The sequence below is a fragment of the Psammomys obesus genome, unplaced genomic scaffold (assembly GCF_907164565.1).
Source record: "Psammomys obesus unplaced genomic scaffold, mPsaObe1.curated_primary_1811, whole genome shotgun sequence".
NCBI classification, from domain to species: domain Eukaryota; kingdom Metazoa; phylum Chordata; class Mammalia; order Rodentia; family Muridae; genus Psammomys; species Psammomys obesus.
Window position 1 is genome coordinate 24,522,285 of NW_026596079.1, and position 18,720 is coordinate 24,541,004.

General features: G+C 39.6%; 1 protein-coding gene across 1 annotated transcript in view; it reads right to left on the bottom strand.

Annotated features, from left to right (window-relative positions):
* Positions 1 to 241: 241 nt before the first annotated feature.
* The window catches only part of Slc30a8 (solute carrier family 30 member 8), a 38,772-nt gene continuing 20,293 nt past the window's right edge, over positions 242 to 18,720 (bottom strand). The window contains 6 exon segments of the mRNA XM_055626520.1: positions 242 to 387; positions 1,776 to 1,910; positions 3,726 to 3,831; positions 6,698 to 6,848; positions 10,676 to 10,829; positions 15,672 to 15,818. Coding sequence (XP_055482495.1) covers positions 242 to 387; positions 1,776 to 1,910; positions 3,726 to 3,831; positions 6,698 to 6,848; positions 10,676 to 10,829; positions 15,672 to 15,818 — 839 coding nt within the window.

Below are 18,720 nucleotides of genomic sequence, written 5' to 3' on the forward strand. Positions count from 1 at the left end.
AATCTGTATATGCATTCCTATAATTGAACACAACTACTGGTTAGTATATAATCCAAGAAACTGATGAATCTCATATATCTTCATTCATGGTGGATGTAGCTAAATAAAAAGAAGGGTGTGTGCATTGCACCATCATGACTTTCTCAAATCTATTCCACTGGCTGCTTAATTGTGCATTGTAGAAACTTTGCAGCAGCTTGTCATGGCCTATGAAATACAGGAAGCTGACAGTGTGACTGAGCTAGTCCTGTGGGTCTTCACAGAAAAGGCAGCTGGGGTCCTGGTCTGCTGCAGATTCTATCTGAATGGTGAGGGAGTGCAGATCAAAGTTACTGCTGAGGACACGAGCAATTCCTGTTTGCACAGACTGGCTGTCCTGGCTAGCAGCTGTTGATAAAGAGCCACAGAAAGATTAACACAGATAATGTGATAATGCATTCTTGCTTTCTCTCTCTCTCTCTCTCTCTTTCTGTATTTTCCCCCACACACACAGTCAGGAACTGATTTCAGCTTCAAGGGATTGGTATCTGAAGGGCAGGGAGAGGGCAGAGCCCACAAAGGAAGTAGTTGGCTCTAACATTCAGCTCTGTTCACACAGACAATGCATCATAGCAGAGCAAAGTATCTCTTACTATGGGTAGTCTTCCTACCCAGTTACCTCTTTAATATGGCACTGGTGGGAGCTTCATGTGGAAGGCAAGACAGGACTTGGAAAGAAGTAGAACCAGACTTAGCTATTGTGTCTTACTGGGCCCTGCTCGCCAGCCCCCAGGGATCTCTCTCTTGCCACTCTTGAATTTAATTAGAATTTATATCAAGACAAGTGGCAGGAACAAGGAAACATTTAGAGCTCCCCACAGACCTTCCCTCGAGCATCCACTCTCACTGCCATCCTTTTTTCTGTCTTAAATAATATCAGGAGGCTACAAAGTTCCCATGGTAACCTGATTGTTTACTATATTCTTCTACTTGTGGTTCTGAAATATTTGGACAAAATGTGCTGTAAATTTCTGGAAGTCAAAGCCGAGCCCCTTGGAGAAGATGAAGACGTCCGATGAAGTACAGCCCTCAGATGACTGTCCCTGATGTTCTCATCCCTTGCCCCTAAGTAGTGCCTTTAACACTTTCACATCTTAATGTACTATCCTTAGCCTGAATTTTCTCCTAAGAGGAAGAAAAACCTCCTACCTCCCATTTCTTCCAGTCTGAAAACTTATCATGGGCATAAACCCCTTCCACTTGAGAAAAAAAAAAAATCAGGCTTGAGTTTCTTCTATGAAGTGTCTTGCATGGCCACAGGATGTCTGACCATCTTTCAACACACTCTTAGTTTGTTGGAATTTCAAAGCTCAGCCTCCATCTCCCTTCTTTCTTCTTCAACATCAGAAAAATATTTTGTACAAGGGAGATACTCTATTGAGATTGTTGTTGTTGTTGTTGTCTAATCTGATCCTATTATTTAAGCTAAGGAGTTACCCAGACAAATAAGTAAAGTCATTTTTTTTTTGAGACTGAGAACTTGAAGAGAGACATTTTAGCCTTTATACTGTCTCTCTATCTTATGTAATCAGCACAGACAATGCTATTGGGATCACTGTTGCCATGACAACATTGATAAGGAGTTTGGTTTTCAGAGGTGCTGGGTAGAGCAACACATTTTACAGTTGTTTTGACAGACAATGGCTTGTAAGGGCAGCTCTAAAAGGAAGAGAAATGAATGACCTTCCAGGGTGTGGAGTGAATCTTGCCCGGGGGTGTTTACAAAACTCACTGACCTGTAGCCACATGAGCAGAGAGAATCACTTGGTTTACTGTGAGGGACCAGATGTGTAGATTGTGCACAGAGATCACGCCATCGACCGCAAGGATGAGCTCTTTCACATTGTCATAACTCAGGCCTTTTGGAACACCTGACAAAGGAAAAGTACGACCCTCTTGTTACTTACCTAAATGCACTGGCTATGAGGGCTAATGCTGCACAGTCTCCACCAGAATACCAACTTGCATCCAGTGCCTGTCAAATGTTTAAAATCTGACTTTGTTGAAGGCTTTGTCATCAGTCTCAAGTCAGCCCAGACAAAATACTCTCAGAATTTACTCAGCAACATCTAGCAACAGTAATCATCCTGAAAATATTACACTAACAGTGCTTTTCCTAATGATCTGTGCATATTCTCTATGAAACATAATGAAACAACATGGGTTTTGGTCTCCTAAATCTTGGGTTTGCATTCTGACTACAATTACTGTGAATTTTCTCAAACTGTGATGCTTCTCTAACCCTCATCATATGCTTAGGAAAATATGGACAACAAGAGCAATGCATAGATCTGAATGGTGTAAAGACTTTATGGAATAAGTCTGTTCTTTGTAAATTATAATGCTGTGCAATGTTCATTAGCCAGTGAGTCACTCCAGGAACTATGTTAGGAGGAAATGCTAATGTTGCAATGATACCTTATCATTTGGTTTGCAATTTCGCATTGTTTAAGCTGCCTGGGTCAGCATTCAACATCCGTGTCACAGACTATTCTAATTTGACTGTCACTCTTCTTTCTAAACGAATCATATAGAACATGGGAAGACTACCAGCCAATCAACTTGGTTTTATTATTTCAATTTATTTTCATCAGGTTTTCCCTATGTAACCCTGGATGGCCTGAATTTATTATATAGTCCAGGCTGGCCTTGAACTTATAGCAGTCCTCCTGCCTTTACCTCCCAATTGTTGAGCATATGGGCATTTGCCACTATACCTGGATAACTACCTATTCTTTGAGGCTGACCTAGTCTTGGCATGTATGTCACACCTAACTACATAGATGCAGCCTGGGAAGCTCAGAAAACATCAGTTCTTCAACTGTGTAATGCCAAATAAAAAGAAAAGCACCAAATACAGAATGAACAGGAGACATTCCCAAGTAAGCTTTAGTCATAAGAGCTACTGTCTTGACAGTGAGTGTTACCCCTGTCATCCATCTCTGATTAATGGAAGATGCATGGAGCCAGCCAGCCGAAGCAGAAGAATAGTTGGGGCTATTGTCTATGGGCAATGAGGTTGATAAGAGACAGATCCTACCCTGGGCTAAGAATGAGCCTGGAAACATCACTTTCCCCAGCTGCTCATTAGCTAATCTTCCCCAGCATATGAAAATCCCACAGCTCTTCTGGGTAGCTATTACTACTCTATTCGTTTTCATGGTTTAGATAATTCTTTCACTCAAGTATAGCTCTTTCCATTAGGAGAGTAGCGGTCGCTGCTTCACTCATCTTAGTGAGTCTAATTTTAAAGACATGATCTAGCAAAGTTCAGCAAGTACTTGCTGAACAAATAAATATCATCCTAGTGTTCTTGTACTTTGAAACACATGAGATCTAAGTATTCACTTATAATGTTGCCTAAGAGGAAGACTCTTCTTGACTTTCTTAGATATTTTCTAGTATACTTGTCAATATATTTATATTTTTGTAATATTTCCCTCTAATGTACCTAGTGTTTATATTTGATATCTTTACATTGTGAGTTATAATTTAAAAGTATGTATATATGCATACATAATTTGTATCTGTTCCATATAAGCAGAAATCAAATATTAAAAATCCTTATCACTCTAACTTTTCCTTATGATACAAATTAACAGAGAACATGACTTGGCATCATCCCTTTTATGATCAAAGGGAAAAAGAAGCATCAACCCTAGGAATATTGATGCAAGCACTCTTACCTTCCATGAGTAAGGTGGAGAAGTCTTTTAAGATCATGACGGTGCTGGCCAAAACCAGGATGGAAAAAATAAATGTGCACACTGGGTCAGCAATTTTGTAGTCAGGCTGGAAAACAGCAACTTTGGTTAACCAAGCTCAAACTTTCAATCGAGAAACCCAGTTGATACAATAAGTAAACATCTCAGAGTCCTCCTTTCTCCACCACCCATTCACCTTCATGACCCTAGACATTCAACTCAAAAGCAGGTTGCATCTCCTGGGGACATTCTTTCTCTCAGTAGGATATATTCAGTCACTGATTTACATTTCCAGTGATTATTGAATGGAGGCTTCTGGAAATGTGTTCCCAATAACTTAGGAATTAAACAGAAATATGTTCTTAAGTATTCTCTAAAAAACACCTGATTTATAGTTTCTCAAATTAACATGAGAACACTGTAGTCATGGAAATGTATGAAAAGATGGTCACGCTAGCCAGTGCTTTTCAACCTTAATTATGGCAAGGGAGGAAAGAAAGAGTATCAATTATTTCAGCCTTTAAAGCACAAACCAAGGCATGATCCTTGATCATCCTCTCTCTTTCATCTCCTCTGTTTTCCTACCCCCACTGATTTATATTATTGAAATTGGAATGCCATGTATGCTATTCTAATAGTGGTGAAGCTCAGTGGCACAGAAAATTCCATGTTCCACTTCCTTTGGGAAATGTAGCACCAGCTTAACCTTTGTGTGGCAACTTGAGTTATTTTTGTGAAGGTGTTACATGAGATCTTATTAGTTACACATACAAGAAAGTCATAAATTAAACTATTTGCCAAATTCACTGTGGAGCCAATGCACAGGCAGGTTACAACTAAGCTGAGAAAATTCTGCTATAGATTTCAGATGCAGTATGATGGCATTCTTAGCTTTTGGACTGGTGAAAGCTAATGGTCTGTTAAAAATGCATTGCAAAATTTTGGTTTTTTAAAATTGAAATAGATTTCTTAATATACTATTCTGATTGTAGTTTCCCCTCAGCCAATTCCTCTCAGATCCTCCCCACTTCTCACCCACCTAACTCTCCACACCCTTTCTTTCTGTCATTAGGACATACACAGATATCTAAAATAATAATTATAACAACAACAACAACAACAACAATAATAATAATAATAATAATAATGAATAGGATAAAACAAACAAGCAAAAAAAAAAAAAAACCCAGGAAAAATAGCCAAAGAAAAAGCTCAAGAAACACAAATAGATGCAGAGAAATATATATTTACACATACAAAAAATCTCATAAAAACACAAAACCAGAAGCCATAATGTGTGTGTGTGTGTGTGTGTGTGTGCATGCATGCACGCACAAAGGACCAAAAAAAAAAAAAAAAAAAAAAAAAAGCCCTGACAAAGTAGTATGAGACAAATGAGACAAACAACCTCTAAACATGCCATTGATTTCATTTTGCTTTGGCATTTACTGATGGGCATGGAGCCTGCCCTTAAGTACGGTTTGTATAACCAGAGAGACTCCAGTTGAGAATAACTGATTAGAATAACTAATTTTTATTTGTGCTTGGTTATCAATTGGAAGTAGCTTCCGGATTGGGGATGAGGCTATGTCCACTTCCCATCCCAGCACTGGGACTGCATCAGGCCCAGACCTGGACAGACTGTGTGCTCTGCCACAGTGCATGTGAGTTCATATTTCCCAGGTCCTGCTAGCGTAGAAGGCCTTGTTCCATTGGTATTCACCATCCCCTCTGGCAGACTCAAACTATTCATCTTTACAATTTTAAACTGTCTTTGCCTTTGGCTTGAAGCTTTTATTTCACTTTCACAGTTTATTTGTTTACTGACTTCAGGCTTTTAAGGTGCATTTTCCCCATCTGAGTTCAGATATCTTTTACTTTTTTTTTATTTATGTATTTTCACACTTTAGGAAAAAATACTATTCTCTCAAAATTAGATAATGACAATAGCATAAGAAAAGGCAGGGTTAAATTCCATCATGTGCTGCCCTCTCCCTGTCCCAAACATACATGTTTGTTGGTGAGTGCTTACATGTTTCGAGTGAGAGACCCTTTTATGTGCTCATCCTATCATCCCAGAGCTCTGCTTTGGCAGAAAGGTGGTCCCTCCCACACTGAGAACAAGGTCAGCAGGTCCATGAATCAAGCACTCTTGACCCTCTTCCAGACAAGCAGTAGTCACAAGTTCCAATCTCAGTAAATTGGACTCCCTCCCAAGAAATATGATTCTCGGAGGCTGGAGAGATGGTCGGTGGTTAGGAGCAAGTCTGCTTTTGCACAGAGCCTGAACTCAGTTCTCAATTCTATATCAGGCATTTAACAAATGTCTCCAGGATCCAACTCCTTTGACCTATGAGGGTTACCTGAACTCATGAGCACATACTCATTCAGAGACACATCACTGGACATAATTTATAAAATAAACATAAATAAATCTTTGAGAAATATGACTCTCTGCAGAGATAATAAGAACAGGTAAAATGCCTGATCAGACACATTCATTTCAGCATGATACCCAGAAATGCCAAATATAGAGTAACAAAAAAAAAAAAAACTCAGAACAGCTAAAACAATCCTCTATAATAAAAATCTGCCCTCTTTCTACTATGATTTATGTCTTTGAGTTTATTCTGTAAAATTCATCCAATAAGCATTATTTAAACAAACCAGATCTATCTTCCATTGTTCATATCTTAAGAAACCCAAGGTGTTCCTGGTTTCGTTGGTTCACATCTTAATACTACATTAAAGGATCTTTCTCAAAAGACTCAGAGCCCAACAAATAAAGACAGCTCTTTGGAATCCAGGAAAGACCGAGGCTTCAGGATTTGCCAGTTTTAGATTTGTAAAGCAGTTTGTGCAGGGGAGCACAGGTTGAGAGTATTGGTATATTCGAGTCTTAGCTTCTGTGCTAGCTCATTCACAGAGCTGCTCTGATTACTAAACACACTCACCTTAAAGTAGATAATGAGGGCACTAATTAGTACACTGATGCTCTGAAATACGTCCCCTAGGGCGTGCACGAAGCCTGCTCTGACACTGGCATTAGCTTGAACGGCTTTGTGGTTGTGGCCAAGGTGAGGTTGGTGCAAAATTGCAGTGAGTCTGAAAGAGATTTCAGACACAATAAACCTTTAAAAGCCTACACAGCATAATGAAGCAGTCATCAGTAGCATTTATTATCCAAACTGCCAGGTAGTTAAAATAGCAGTGCTTTAAGGCACACCTTTAAGGACTTACATTTGAATATAAGTGTATCTTAGAAATTTAAAAACTCTCAAAAGGAAATATTTCAAAAATTCACCTCCTTTATTTTCCTCAAAGAATTCACCAACATAATGCTACGCTGTTCCACAGTAAAACTGAGAAGCATTATAACTTTCATGAAAATCAAACACTGACCCAATTAGACCACTATTGGTTACTCAAACATTTAAGTGCCACTATTGCAACCCCCAGTATATCTTGTAATTGTTGTATGAAGGCTTACAGCTGGCTTGGACTATTGGCTGTCTATCTCCCTTGGCAGTTTGCATGAACCTTCAAATATGAGAGTTAGTTCATAGAGAGCAAGTCAATTCTTGTTCAGTTCTTTCTGTGTATAAAATTTGTGGTGTGTTCAGCAGTTAAGTTCTTACCTTTGAGTTCTAGGAGACAGCAATAGACAACAATAGCTTATTTTTTGAGGAATCTCTTGGTCTACCAGGACCAACACTGGAAAGGAGGTTTCTTGCGTGTGATACTGGGCTGATGTTATAAAGTCTATGGCTTTTGGAAGAAACACTATCAATCTGTCTGTGTGTTTATGTGCTTGTGTGCCAGGACTTGTGCACGCACATGCTCAAGTGCACATGTGGAGACCAGAGAACCACCTTGGTATAGAAGCTAGCTACCTGGTTTTGAGACAGGATCTCATTAACCCGAGACTCACTGACTTGGCTAAGAATGCTGACCAGCGAACCCGAGGGATCTACCTGCCTTTGTCTCCCCAGCATTGAGATAACACACACTAAGCCTAACATTTTTCTACAGCTCCTGGAGCTCAATTCCAGGTCCTCATGCTTGTTATACAAACACTTCACTAACTGAGCTATCTTTTTTGCTCCCAAAGCTGGAATCCTTATTTTTTAAATTTTTGTTTAATTTGGTTCATTTGAATGATTACATACAATCAGTACAATTTTTAACGGCATGTATATATACTTATTTATATAGATATATATGTCTGTGTCTACTTATTTGTATGGAGAGGGAAGTCATCTGATATAATATAAAGGGCTTATGTGTGTATATTATACATGTATATATATGCACATTACAACATCTTGCAAAGCTTAGCACATATCTTTCAAGCGAACTGACAAAGAAGGAAAGACATCATGTATGGGTAATGTATCTGTTAAATGTCAGGCCATCACCAAAAGCAGAATCACAGCTACCCACCAAGATTTGCTCATTCCATAATGCAGTTTTCAGATTGTCATTATTTGGACAGAAATTCACTGTCAACTATGAGTTACCATTCCACTACTAGGCTGGCAGCTTATAGATCTTCTAGATCTGTTCTTTATGTTCATCACATTGTCATTCATTCTTTTACTTGTTTTATTTTAAGATGATGGGGAACACATATTTAGACACTGTTAAATATTTTTACTATAAACTGGGCATGATATCTCCCCAGCAGAGATAACAGGGATTACACACACACACACACACACACACATACACACACACACACACACACCTACATTAAAATTGCCACTATAGTTGACCAACAGAGGAGTCTAGTTTAGATATACAGCAACTGGGTTGAATTTGCAAATTAAGCAGAAATGTCTTCAGTTTATATTTCTGTCTACAACTTTCATTAAAGACTCTCTTCATGGTTGCTGTTGGAACTTTCTATCCTATCTTTGGGCTCCCAAAAGAGCAGATTTGGACAATTTCAGTTTTGATATCCCTGTATATTCTGAAATCAGTGTCTAGCACCACTTGAAGTCTACATTCTCAGTTCCCGGAGGAAACATTCTTGTCACTCTGTATGTTTATCTACAAATAACCATCTGTTTGCTTGCTCAGGGAAGGCAGAACAACCAATTAGGTAGTCTTTCTATGTATTAAAAATACTTGAAATGGTCAGGTCAATGTTCAAAAGTAATGCAGTAAAAAGAAAATCTGGATGGTATTGTGAAGATCAAGATCCAACCTTCAGGTCTTAGATCAATGTTTATTTGGTTGATCCACCATCATTGTATAGATTTGACATAACCTACTTGACATGGGACTCTTTGGAAACGAATACTTTCATTCTTCCTTTAGGACATATTGTTTCCTTTGCAGAGAAGGTATTATAACACCCCCTCCAGTGACCAGGACAACTGTTCTGAGTATTTAACTCCTAGACAAGATAGTTTCACATTCATATGTCTCTGTATATTTTCTTCAAAAATGAAGCATAGTTTCAAGTTAACTAATTGCAGATAGGATCTAGTCATTAAATATCACTCTTAACTTTCAGCTCAGAGGTTTTTAGGTTCAAACTGTTAGGTGAAAAATGGAGTTATCTAAATGTATTACCCTCACAGTTGTTGGGTTCAAGGTGGAAGCCAAGAAAACTCACTTCAGAGATGGCAGCTTAAAATGAAAGCTTTCAATAACCTGAGGAGACATTTTCAAACTATTAATGCTAATATATCTATCAATCGCAAAAATACCATTTTGCCCTCTCCAAGCAGACAAACAAACAAACAAATGCCTTTGTAAGTATCATTCTAATTTTTTAGCCACTGTCAAGTCTTTGTTGTCAAATCTACCATATAACATGTAGCAGTTTGTGCGGGAAGAGTGGAAAATTATATGTTTGGAACCAGAAGCGTTTTAAAATGTGATGGTGTGTGTGTGTGTGTGTGTGTGTGTGTGAGCACGCACATGCGTGCAGTCGTATGCATATGCTAATTTTTACATACAATTTACTAGTTAACTATTTTTACATAAAATTTAGCAGTTAATTATTACCAGTTGACTATTCAAAATGTCCAAAACACTCCAACGTCCAGAATTCTGAGCCTGAAACATAATTCAAAGTTTCAGGTTTCAGGCCAGTTTCCATTGTGTAGCAGGGATCCTCAAGCTGTGTGTGAGTTTCCTCTTACTGAACTAATAAATTACCACAATTCTTTGGGAGCTTAAAACAGCATGAATTTATGATCTTACTGTTCTGGAGGTGAGAAATCTGAGGCAGGTTTGAAGGACTGAATTCCTTCTGGAGGCACTTGCGGAAGAGAATTTTTCCCCTAACAGCTTTTCATGCCGTAGCATGTTACAGTGACAAACTAGACGTTGATGGGGGAAGAAACGCCTCCATTTTTTATTTGGTTGAAATATACAAAGGTGAAGAACTCTTTATAAAGATGCTACAGAAGATAATTTAAACACAAAATCCACACCACAGTAAGTAATTTCTAAGGTCTCTGTCAACTCAGCAATCTGGCAATTCAGAATCTACTTACCTAACGGAGGTTGAACCATTTGCAAGCCACATCCCATGGGATCATCAACACCCAAGAGAAGGCATAATAATTCCAAATTCAGCCATCTAGATTTGAATACTAATTCCTCCTACCTATTTAACATCACTGAGTTTCCCTGTTATACTCTGCGGGTGTGGAACATTGTGAAAATTCAGTTTTATACGTATATCACAAGACCCTTTCCCAGTCTCTGGCATGGTGGAAGCTTTCAAATATGGTAACCAGTGGTAGCCAATGTTTTCAAACTCCTTAATCTCTATTGACCAACATTATTTCCTTAGTGTCACTCAAATACCATGTCAGAACCTTAGCATCCTCATAGTTACAGTATATTAAAAAAAAATTCTCTAGATAAGACTGAAGATAAGCCAAACAGATGCTCAGTATGGAATGACTTACACAATGTTGGCTGCCACTGCACAGCCTGAAACAATGATCATGATGCTGGCTTGGATCTGGTAATCAGGATACAGTAGGCGCTCTCAGGCAAGGTACAGCAGCACACCAGTCACCACCCAGATGCAAAGGACAGACAGCAGGGCACCAAGGATCTCTGGGAGTCAGATTCACAGAAAGTGTCATGAATATCCCCTTCACATCCCCACTCTGCACACAAGAGCCATAGACTCTTTGATTCTCCTGCCCATGAAAATGGCTTCATCCTTTTTTTTTCTTTCAGTGATTCATGGAGCAGAAGCATGAATGGATTTGAGAACTGAAATAAGGCACTTTAGCATTGCATCTGTAAAACATGAACATCACAACTCATTATGCTCCCTATTACTGAGTAATTTTCAGCAAATTTTTAGAACGTATTAATTGCTGCCTGCCCTCCCTGTTCTCCTTGGGGATTTTAATTTATACAGGTGCTAAAAGGATGGAAACTTATTAGTGGGGGATGAAATAATGAGATATGAATGAGCAAAATGTGTTTAGAAAGTCCTAATTTCATCATAAAACATTTACAACTTGCCAGCACTGGCACCTTTAGAAGAATAAGCTAGTAAAGAGGAAAGGCTTCGGAGTGTGCTTTATGAAAATGGGTTTCATTTGCCAACCCGACATATTGTAAACACAGAGACAAACTCAAGGGCTTCTAAGCACTTTAACTGCTTTTTAAGAGTAACTGCAAGAAAAAGAAACATCCAAATGGAAACATTTGCATTAATATTTGAAGATGAGAAAGATCTCAGGGTGCTTGTTTAAGGAAGAAAGTACTTTGGCTCACATGGACATTCCTTAATACCTTGCCGTATCCTTTCACTCAGCCTTGTAGATGGATTTTTAAAACCTACAATGGTCTACAGATAACCTGTGAGCCACTAGTCAGATGAATCCCATTATGCTATTCTCTACTCACTGTCCTGGCTTCATTCTGTTTCTGTGACAAACATCAACCTAGGAGAGGAATGGGATTATTTGGCTTAACTTGCAAGCCACAGTCTATCATTTAGGAAAGTCAAGTCCAGAACTCAAGCAGGAACTTGAAGTAGAAGCCAGGAAGGAATGCTTCTTGATGGCTTATGTTTAGCTAGATTTTTGTAAAGATTTTATTTATTTTCTTTCTTTTTAATTTTTTTTTACAATTTGTTCATTATATATTCCAATTGTAGCCCCATCCCTTAACTCCTCCCTGTCCTGCAGAGACTGATGCACCAACCAAGGACCATGCATGGAGAGGACCTAGACCCCCAGCTCATATGTGGCCGATAGGCATCTCAGTCTCCATGTGGGTCCATGTATAAGGGGAGCAGGCACAGCCTCTGTCATGACCTTGGCTGCCTGTTCTTTGATCACTCACCCCTGATGATGCGGCCTTGCTAAGCCACAGAGGAAGAGGATCCAAGCAGTCCTGATGGGACTTAATAAGCTCTATTTCTTATACGGTTTATCAAGACCACTAGCTCAGGGAAGGGTGCCACACACATTAGGCAGGTCTCCCACAGCAACCAAGACTCCTTGGGACATGCTCACAGGCCTATCTGATCTGGTCAATCCCTTAGTTGTGAGTTCCTTCTCAGGTGGCTCTAGGCTGTGTCAAGACAGTAAATACCAACTAGGACACACTCTTTACATTATTCCTACATACTAGGACCCTTTAAAGCCAAATTATGTACTATTACCCATTATATGGCTGTTGCTTCCCGCCTTTAGTCATTTACATACAATCTTCATGTTTTCCCATATTCATGTGCCATTTATCTTAGCTTCTTTGTATTTTCCTCAAATTAACTTCTTTTTATGCTTAGCTTCTTCCTAAATAAAGCTCTCCACAAAATTACAAGTTTGATGAACTACTTTATGTTTCATGCATAATAGAATGTATGTGATTATTATCCATGCAATACTCAAAACATCTGCTCATCCATCATGGAACATTTTTCACATAATAGAAAGTGCTAATGCAGATATTTAGGCCTCCAAGTATCAGACTCTTATGGTATAGCAACAACTGCCTTTGTAGCTTTTTATGAGTAAGAGTCTCTTATCTATAAGGCAGATTTTTAACATAGCATATGGATACAAATTGGCATGTGTGTGGCTTGAATTCTGTCACTCAAAGATTTGTATGTATAAATACTATCCATCTACAACTCATATTGTCATCATATTTGGAAATGGGATCTTTGCACATGAATAGTTACAATCCAGTCATTTTGGTTTAAGGTGTTTCTATAATCAAATATGGCTCGTTTACTTATTCTAAGGGGAAATGTGGAAACAGATATGCATACAGAGAGTGCAAGAGGATATGAAAACTAAAATAAAGATATTTGAACTAAGGAACAACAAAGCTTGCCAACAGCTACCAGCAGTAGGTCTGAGAGAGGTATGGTTTTCAGTGACAGACCTCATAAGAAGCCAACTTCAGTCATTTCTTTTTCTCATATTTCTGCTTCTCTATACCCCTAAGATAGTAAATGTCTCTTTGAGCCATCCAGTTGGAACCATGTGGTTAAAGCAACTCAAGGATACTAGTAGAACATGAAACAAACTCTCAAGAATTACTATTCAACTACTCAGATTGCTTAAAACTCCTTTTGACAAAGTTAATGAGAATCAAGCTGAAAAGTTTCTGTTTAACTGAAAACAGGGACAGGATTCACAGCTGTTGAGCAGTATGATCCCTATGCATGTGGGATATTAATCAGTATGTTCAAGTTGAACATGTCCCACACTAAGCCCATGTTTAAAGATGGCTCAGAGGTTAAGAGCACTGCTGCTCTTCCAGAGGTCATGAGTTCAATTCCCAGCAACCACATGGTGGCTTACAACCATCTAAAATAAAAAAAAAAAATCTGGTGCACTCTTCTGGCATGCAGGTGTACATGCAAACACACATTGTATACATAATAAATAAATAAAATCTTAAAAAAAAAAGAAATATATAGTGAGACAGGAGTTGGGACAATAAAGCCTTCATACCAACCTCAAGGACCAGCACTGAGATCTAAACATTCGGCAGGGATCCAAAAGCAACTAGTTAGAAAAGAAACACATGAGGACACATCCTAAGTGCTTCCATGGTGCTACATGATTTCCAAGAAAACAGTTAAGCAAGGCCAGCACATTGGCCAGACTGGGCTGTGGATTTACAGGGCCCACTGAGGTACTGTTTGATATGGCAGCCACCAACCATGTGCAGACTTTTAATCAGACATTAGATCAAATTAAAAATATTGTTATTAAGTCATACTAGCCACACTTAAAAGTCCCGATATTTACATCGTATCCTGTACTTCAAAATATTTTGTCTAAAAGCAGAGAGTTTTATTGAACACTCTTGGTCTTTTAGAATATCATAGATTTCCATAGTCAGGGGGGCATAATCTAAGCAGAGATGTGAAATTCTCGCTCTACTTTGCCTTAAAAAGGAAACATTCTAGTGCTAGAAAGCGTGGAGCACATGTAGAAATTTGTGCCAACAAATGCTGAGCCTTCAACCAAACTTCCATGACTTCCAAGTGTACTTTGTTCAGTGGCAGGCACAAGAGTTCCCTAAACTCAATCTCTCCAATTTCCTGTTGCTGTTTATTTCTCTCTAACTGTTGAAGGGAGGCAATCCAGAACACCTGCACGGATAAACTGCTTAGTGTGAAAGACAGAGTTTCGTAGTATTCTAACCTCTTAAACCTGTAGTCCCCATTGTTAGTGAGCACACTGTCGGTGTGTGCCGACAACTTTCACTGCGAAGGCCGGCCATGAGGATTACCCATGCGTTGCCATCAGCTCCCCTTTTCCTTGACTTGCCAGCCAGTGTAAAATCATAGAGCGGTAACTACATATTTGCAACTCTGACACAAAATATTCCAACAGAAATTCCTCCAGCCAATATAAGAAACCACAGAGACGGGAAGTACTGCTGCAATGCGGTGGGGGTGGGGGGAAGATGCTAAAAACAACCCATAGTAAATACTTCCCAGACACTGAACACTTCTCATAGGTCTAGCCACTTCCTGGGCAAGAGCTGACAGTCACTCCATGAAAGAAGCAGCTCTAAGAGAGGACAAAAGAGTGAATTTTATTTCCTCCTCTTCTTTCTTGTCATCTCCTTCTCCCACTTTATTGTTATTGATGATTAGCTGAAGAAGTATTGAGCTGAGCCATTCATTCACTGAGTGGCTGTCTTGGTGCATTTTCTGCTGCTGTAACAAAATACTATAGACTAGGTAATTCATAATGATTTTTTTTCTCACAGTTCTGGAAGCTGGGAAGTACAAGACCAAGGTTCTTAAAGTTTGCAAACATTCTATGACACATCATAGCATGGCAGAAGAGCAAGCATGTACAGGGCAAGACCTCATCCTTCTTACCGGTATCCCACTCCCACAATGACAGCATTGGCCCACTAATGAAAGCACAGATCTCAAGCCTGCACGAAGTCCCATCTCAAGACCATACCAACAGCCACTAAATTCCAACATGAGATCCAAAGGTAGTATTCAAAATGTAGGAGTGACCTTGGGTGTGATTGAGAAAGCCCCTATTTTATATGTGACTCTTGAGGGACAAGTCTCTTAACCCTGATACTCTGTGGCTCTAATCTGTGTTATGGCAGAAACTTTGCTTTCATCTTCTCTTGGAAGGATGCAGAGTAACTGAGAGAATAATTTTCTAGTTGTTGCTTTACAAAGACCCTGGGGATGGGGTGGCTGCTGACATGATACAACATTCTTGCTGTCCCACAGGAGCAGAGGAACTTCCTGTAATCTTGCTGTCAGCTGAATTAATGTTGAGAGCATACATTCCCACATGGTTGTTTTCTCCTAAGCACCAGCCTTGTGGTCCAGAGGGAATTTCTGAACAAGGCTTTGCTCTTTATCTTCCAGATTTTAAAACTCTGTTTGACTCTGCATCGCTCTGCTTTCACTATTGCACAATCACAGAACTTTACCTGCTCGATACCACCCAAATGTCAGCAGCTTGGAAGGGGGCCTTGAGGACAACCAAAAGGAGAAGAGGCTGAGCAGGAAACTGGTCAGGTCAATGAAGAGATGAGCAGCATCGGTGAGAACGGCCAGACTCCCAGCAACGTGTCCACCTGTGAGATGCACAAGACAACACACTGGCCTAAAGGCTCGGAATGCAATTAGGACTTACGTGCATAGTAAGCACAGTAGATTCACACAACTGAGGAAGAAAAAAAGTTATTGAATTCAAATTAAACCACCTCTTTTCCCCAATGTGAAAAATAACCATGACCTCCAAAAGCAAATAAATTTAAACACGTAAAAATAAATGTTAAGGGAGTCATTTCTGAGGTTGTGGAAGCACACAGAGAGAGGCATGATGAGGGAAATAGAGACAGCATCTCACTTAGGCTAGGCAGGAAGCCTCAGGAACAGGCCTACAAGTACATATGGCTGTAGAGGTGTTGACTAGATTCATGGGGTCTCATGATCCAGGCCGTAGGCTTGAACTTCTGTCTGAAAAACAACATCGCATTCTGGCTCACAGACTTATTTACTTGTAATTTTACCACAGTCTTTACTGCTTCCCTTTGTTCTGATGAATTATACTACCTAGCTGCACTGGAGATCCGTGTTCTAAATAGTGAGAGAGCAGAGCAGAAAGGAGAAATGGAGGCACCAGCCAGTGGACATACCAAGAGCATGAACAGTCTGACAAAGCATAGGCTAAAAAACCACAGGCACATGAGCCCACTTTGATTTTCTGGCCATTTGTGACACTCCTACCCCTTCCCTCTGTTTCTCCTTCTAAAAGACCTCCAGTCTCCAGAAGAGAAATTAAAGAAAAATTGTGTCCTTTCTTCCTGAACAGGGCTTGTTGTTTGAAAGCAATAACCTTTATTGCTCTCACTACCTTTTCCCGGCAAAGAGAGTGTGCTGACTGATGAGTTGTTCCTGCAGCTGTTTATTGCCTTGTGTACTACAAAGCAGCCGAGACTGTCAGTCATCAGACGCTTCATCATCTGACTCACCTTGTCTCCCCTAATGATTAAAAAAAAATGCATAGACGGCTTATAATTGCAATGATCCCCACAGACTGGTGGCTCGAGCTGTACTTAATAACTGATTTGTCAAAGTTTAATGGTCTGAAGCAAAGTAGTCTTCAAGCTTGTTACAGAGCTGTCGGTGCAAAATCGGGAATGATTCATTAGCCAAAAGGCAACATTTTGCTAACAAATCAGCTGTCCTTCCAATTATCCTCTAATGTTCCTCTATCTGCCAAACTTGGTTCTGATAATAAAGCTGTGTTAATAATGCATTATTTCTTGCCTGGAGAATGACTCCATGCAGATAAGCAGCATGCTACCATCTCAACCATGAATGATGAGGTTTCTATGTGCCATGCTGCAATTGCCCACTAAGTCAAGGGAAGAAAGTATTGAACGAATTCTTTAGCAGGCTCAGCTGGTCAAGAGGCAACCAGGAAGGCAAGAAGCTTGCTTTGATGCAGAGACCTGGGACCCCACAATCATTTTCCAACCATCAGAGCTGGTAATAAGAACTTTTCCGAAAAGTATGGGCACTGCCGGGTGCTACAGAGAAAGCTGTTTGCAAGAGGTAGCACGTGCATTTGCGTCTGCAAGCATGAGGCATTATTGACCATTAATTCAACTATCCAGCCAGCACTTATTGAGCCCTTGCTGTGCATGGTAGCACAAGCAAAGTACACAAAGGTAAACAAATTATAATTCCTTTCTTCAGTGATCTCCTAACACTGCACTGAAGACTTGCTACTTTCCTGGGACACCAGAGCACTGTTGTATTCAGGAACTTTTCAAAGAAGGACTGAGAATTAGCAAGAAAATAGTGGGCTTTCATGGATAAGCAGGAACATAGAAAAAAGAAATAAAAGAATGTTTCACTTTTCTGTAAAAAGAAAGAAAGAAAGGAAAGGAAAGGAAAGAGAAGAGAAGAAAAGAAAAGAAAAGAAAAGAAATAAATTAAGAAAAGAGCCATATCAGAGGATTATGGGAAATGAGACTGAGCAGGTGGGCTGGAGACACTAGAGGAAGTGTTCCATGTCAAGCAAAGGAAGTTGAAGGTTGTGCTACTGGATAAGGAGATCAGGAATTTCAGGCAAGGTTAAAGCATGTTAAGATTTGTGTTTGAGAGAGATCTTTGTCAGCAATACAGAGGCTGTCCTAGGGGGAACAAGAAACTGGTGGTTAGAACACATGGATCTGGAAACTGTTATGTGACATAAACTCAGAACGACAAATATCACATGACATGAGGATCCTAGCTTTTAGTGTGTGTTGGGGGGAGGGGTGTAAATGTGTATAATCTATGAAACTAGAAAGCAGACCATGAAATGAGGAAAAAAGAATTATTGACGAAGGAGAAGAGGTCAATACAGCACACAAGACAAGAAAGTTGAAAGGAGGATATAGCAGTTGAAGCGTATAAATGGCGAACAGGGACAAGAAGGTGAAGCGGGGACAATAGAATAAACAAACAATTATATTTCAGAATATTATAATGAAATTTAATACTTGGTGTGCTAATTTTAAAAAAAATCCCACACCACAGTAATTATTGAAGGGAGCTATGGTGAATACATGAAGCAGAGTGCTGTCTGCTCTGTTTCTAGCCATGTAATATGTGTGCAGAATGAGCTCATAGCAAGACAGCGCAGTCCCAGAGAAGACTCAGCCCTGGAAACAGGTCACTTGCGCCCCGTGGATTGAAGGTGACAGTACAACACTGAGCCTGCATCTCCTAGACACAGATCCCCTCAGACTTAATCATTTGGCTAAAAATTCCCATGGCACTTTCCATGAAAAGACAGATGTGCTGGCAATGCTGAGAAAAAGAACCATTCACCTGATGATATTAATTTTTGTGGGGGTTTGGATGAGAATACCCCCATATAGGCTCATATGTTTAAATATTCAGTCTCCAGTTGGTAAGACTGTTAGAAAAAAAAATTAGGAAGCATGGCTTTGTTGTGTCCCTGAGGTTCCAAATGTCTCC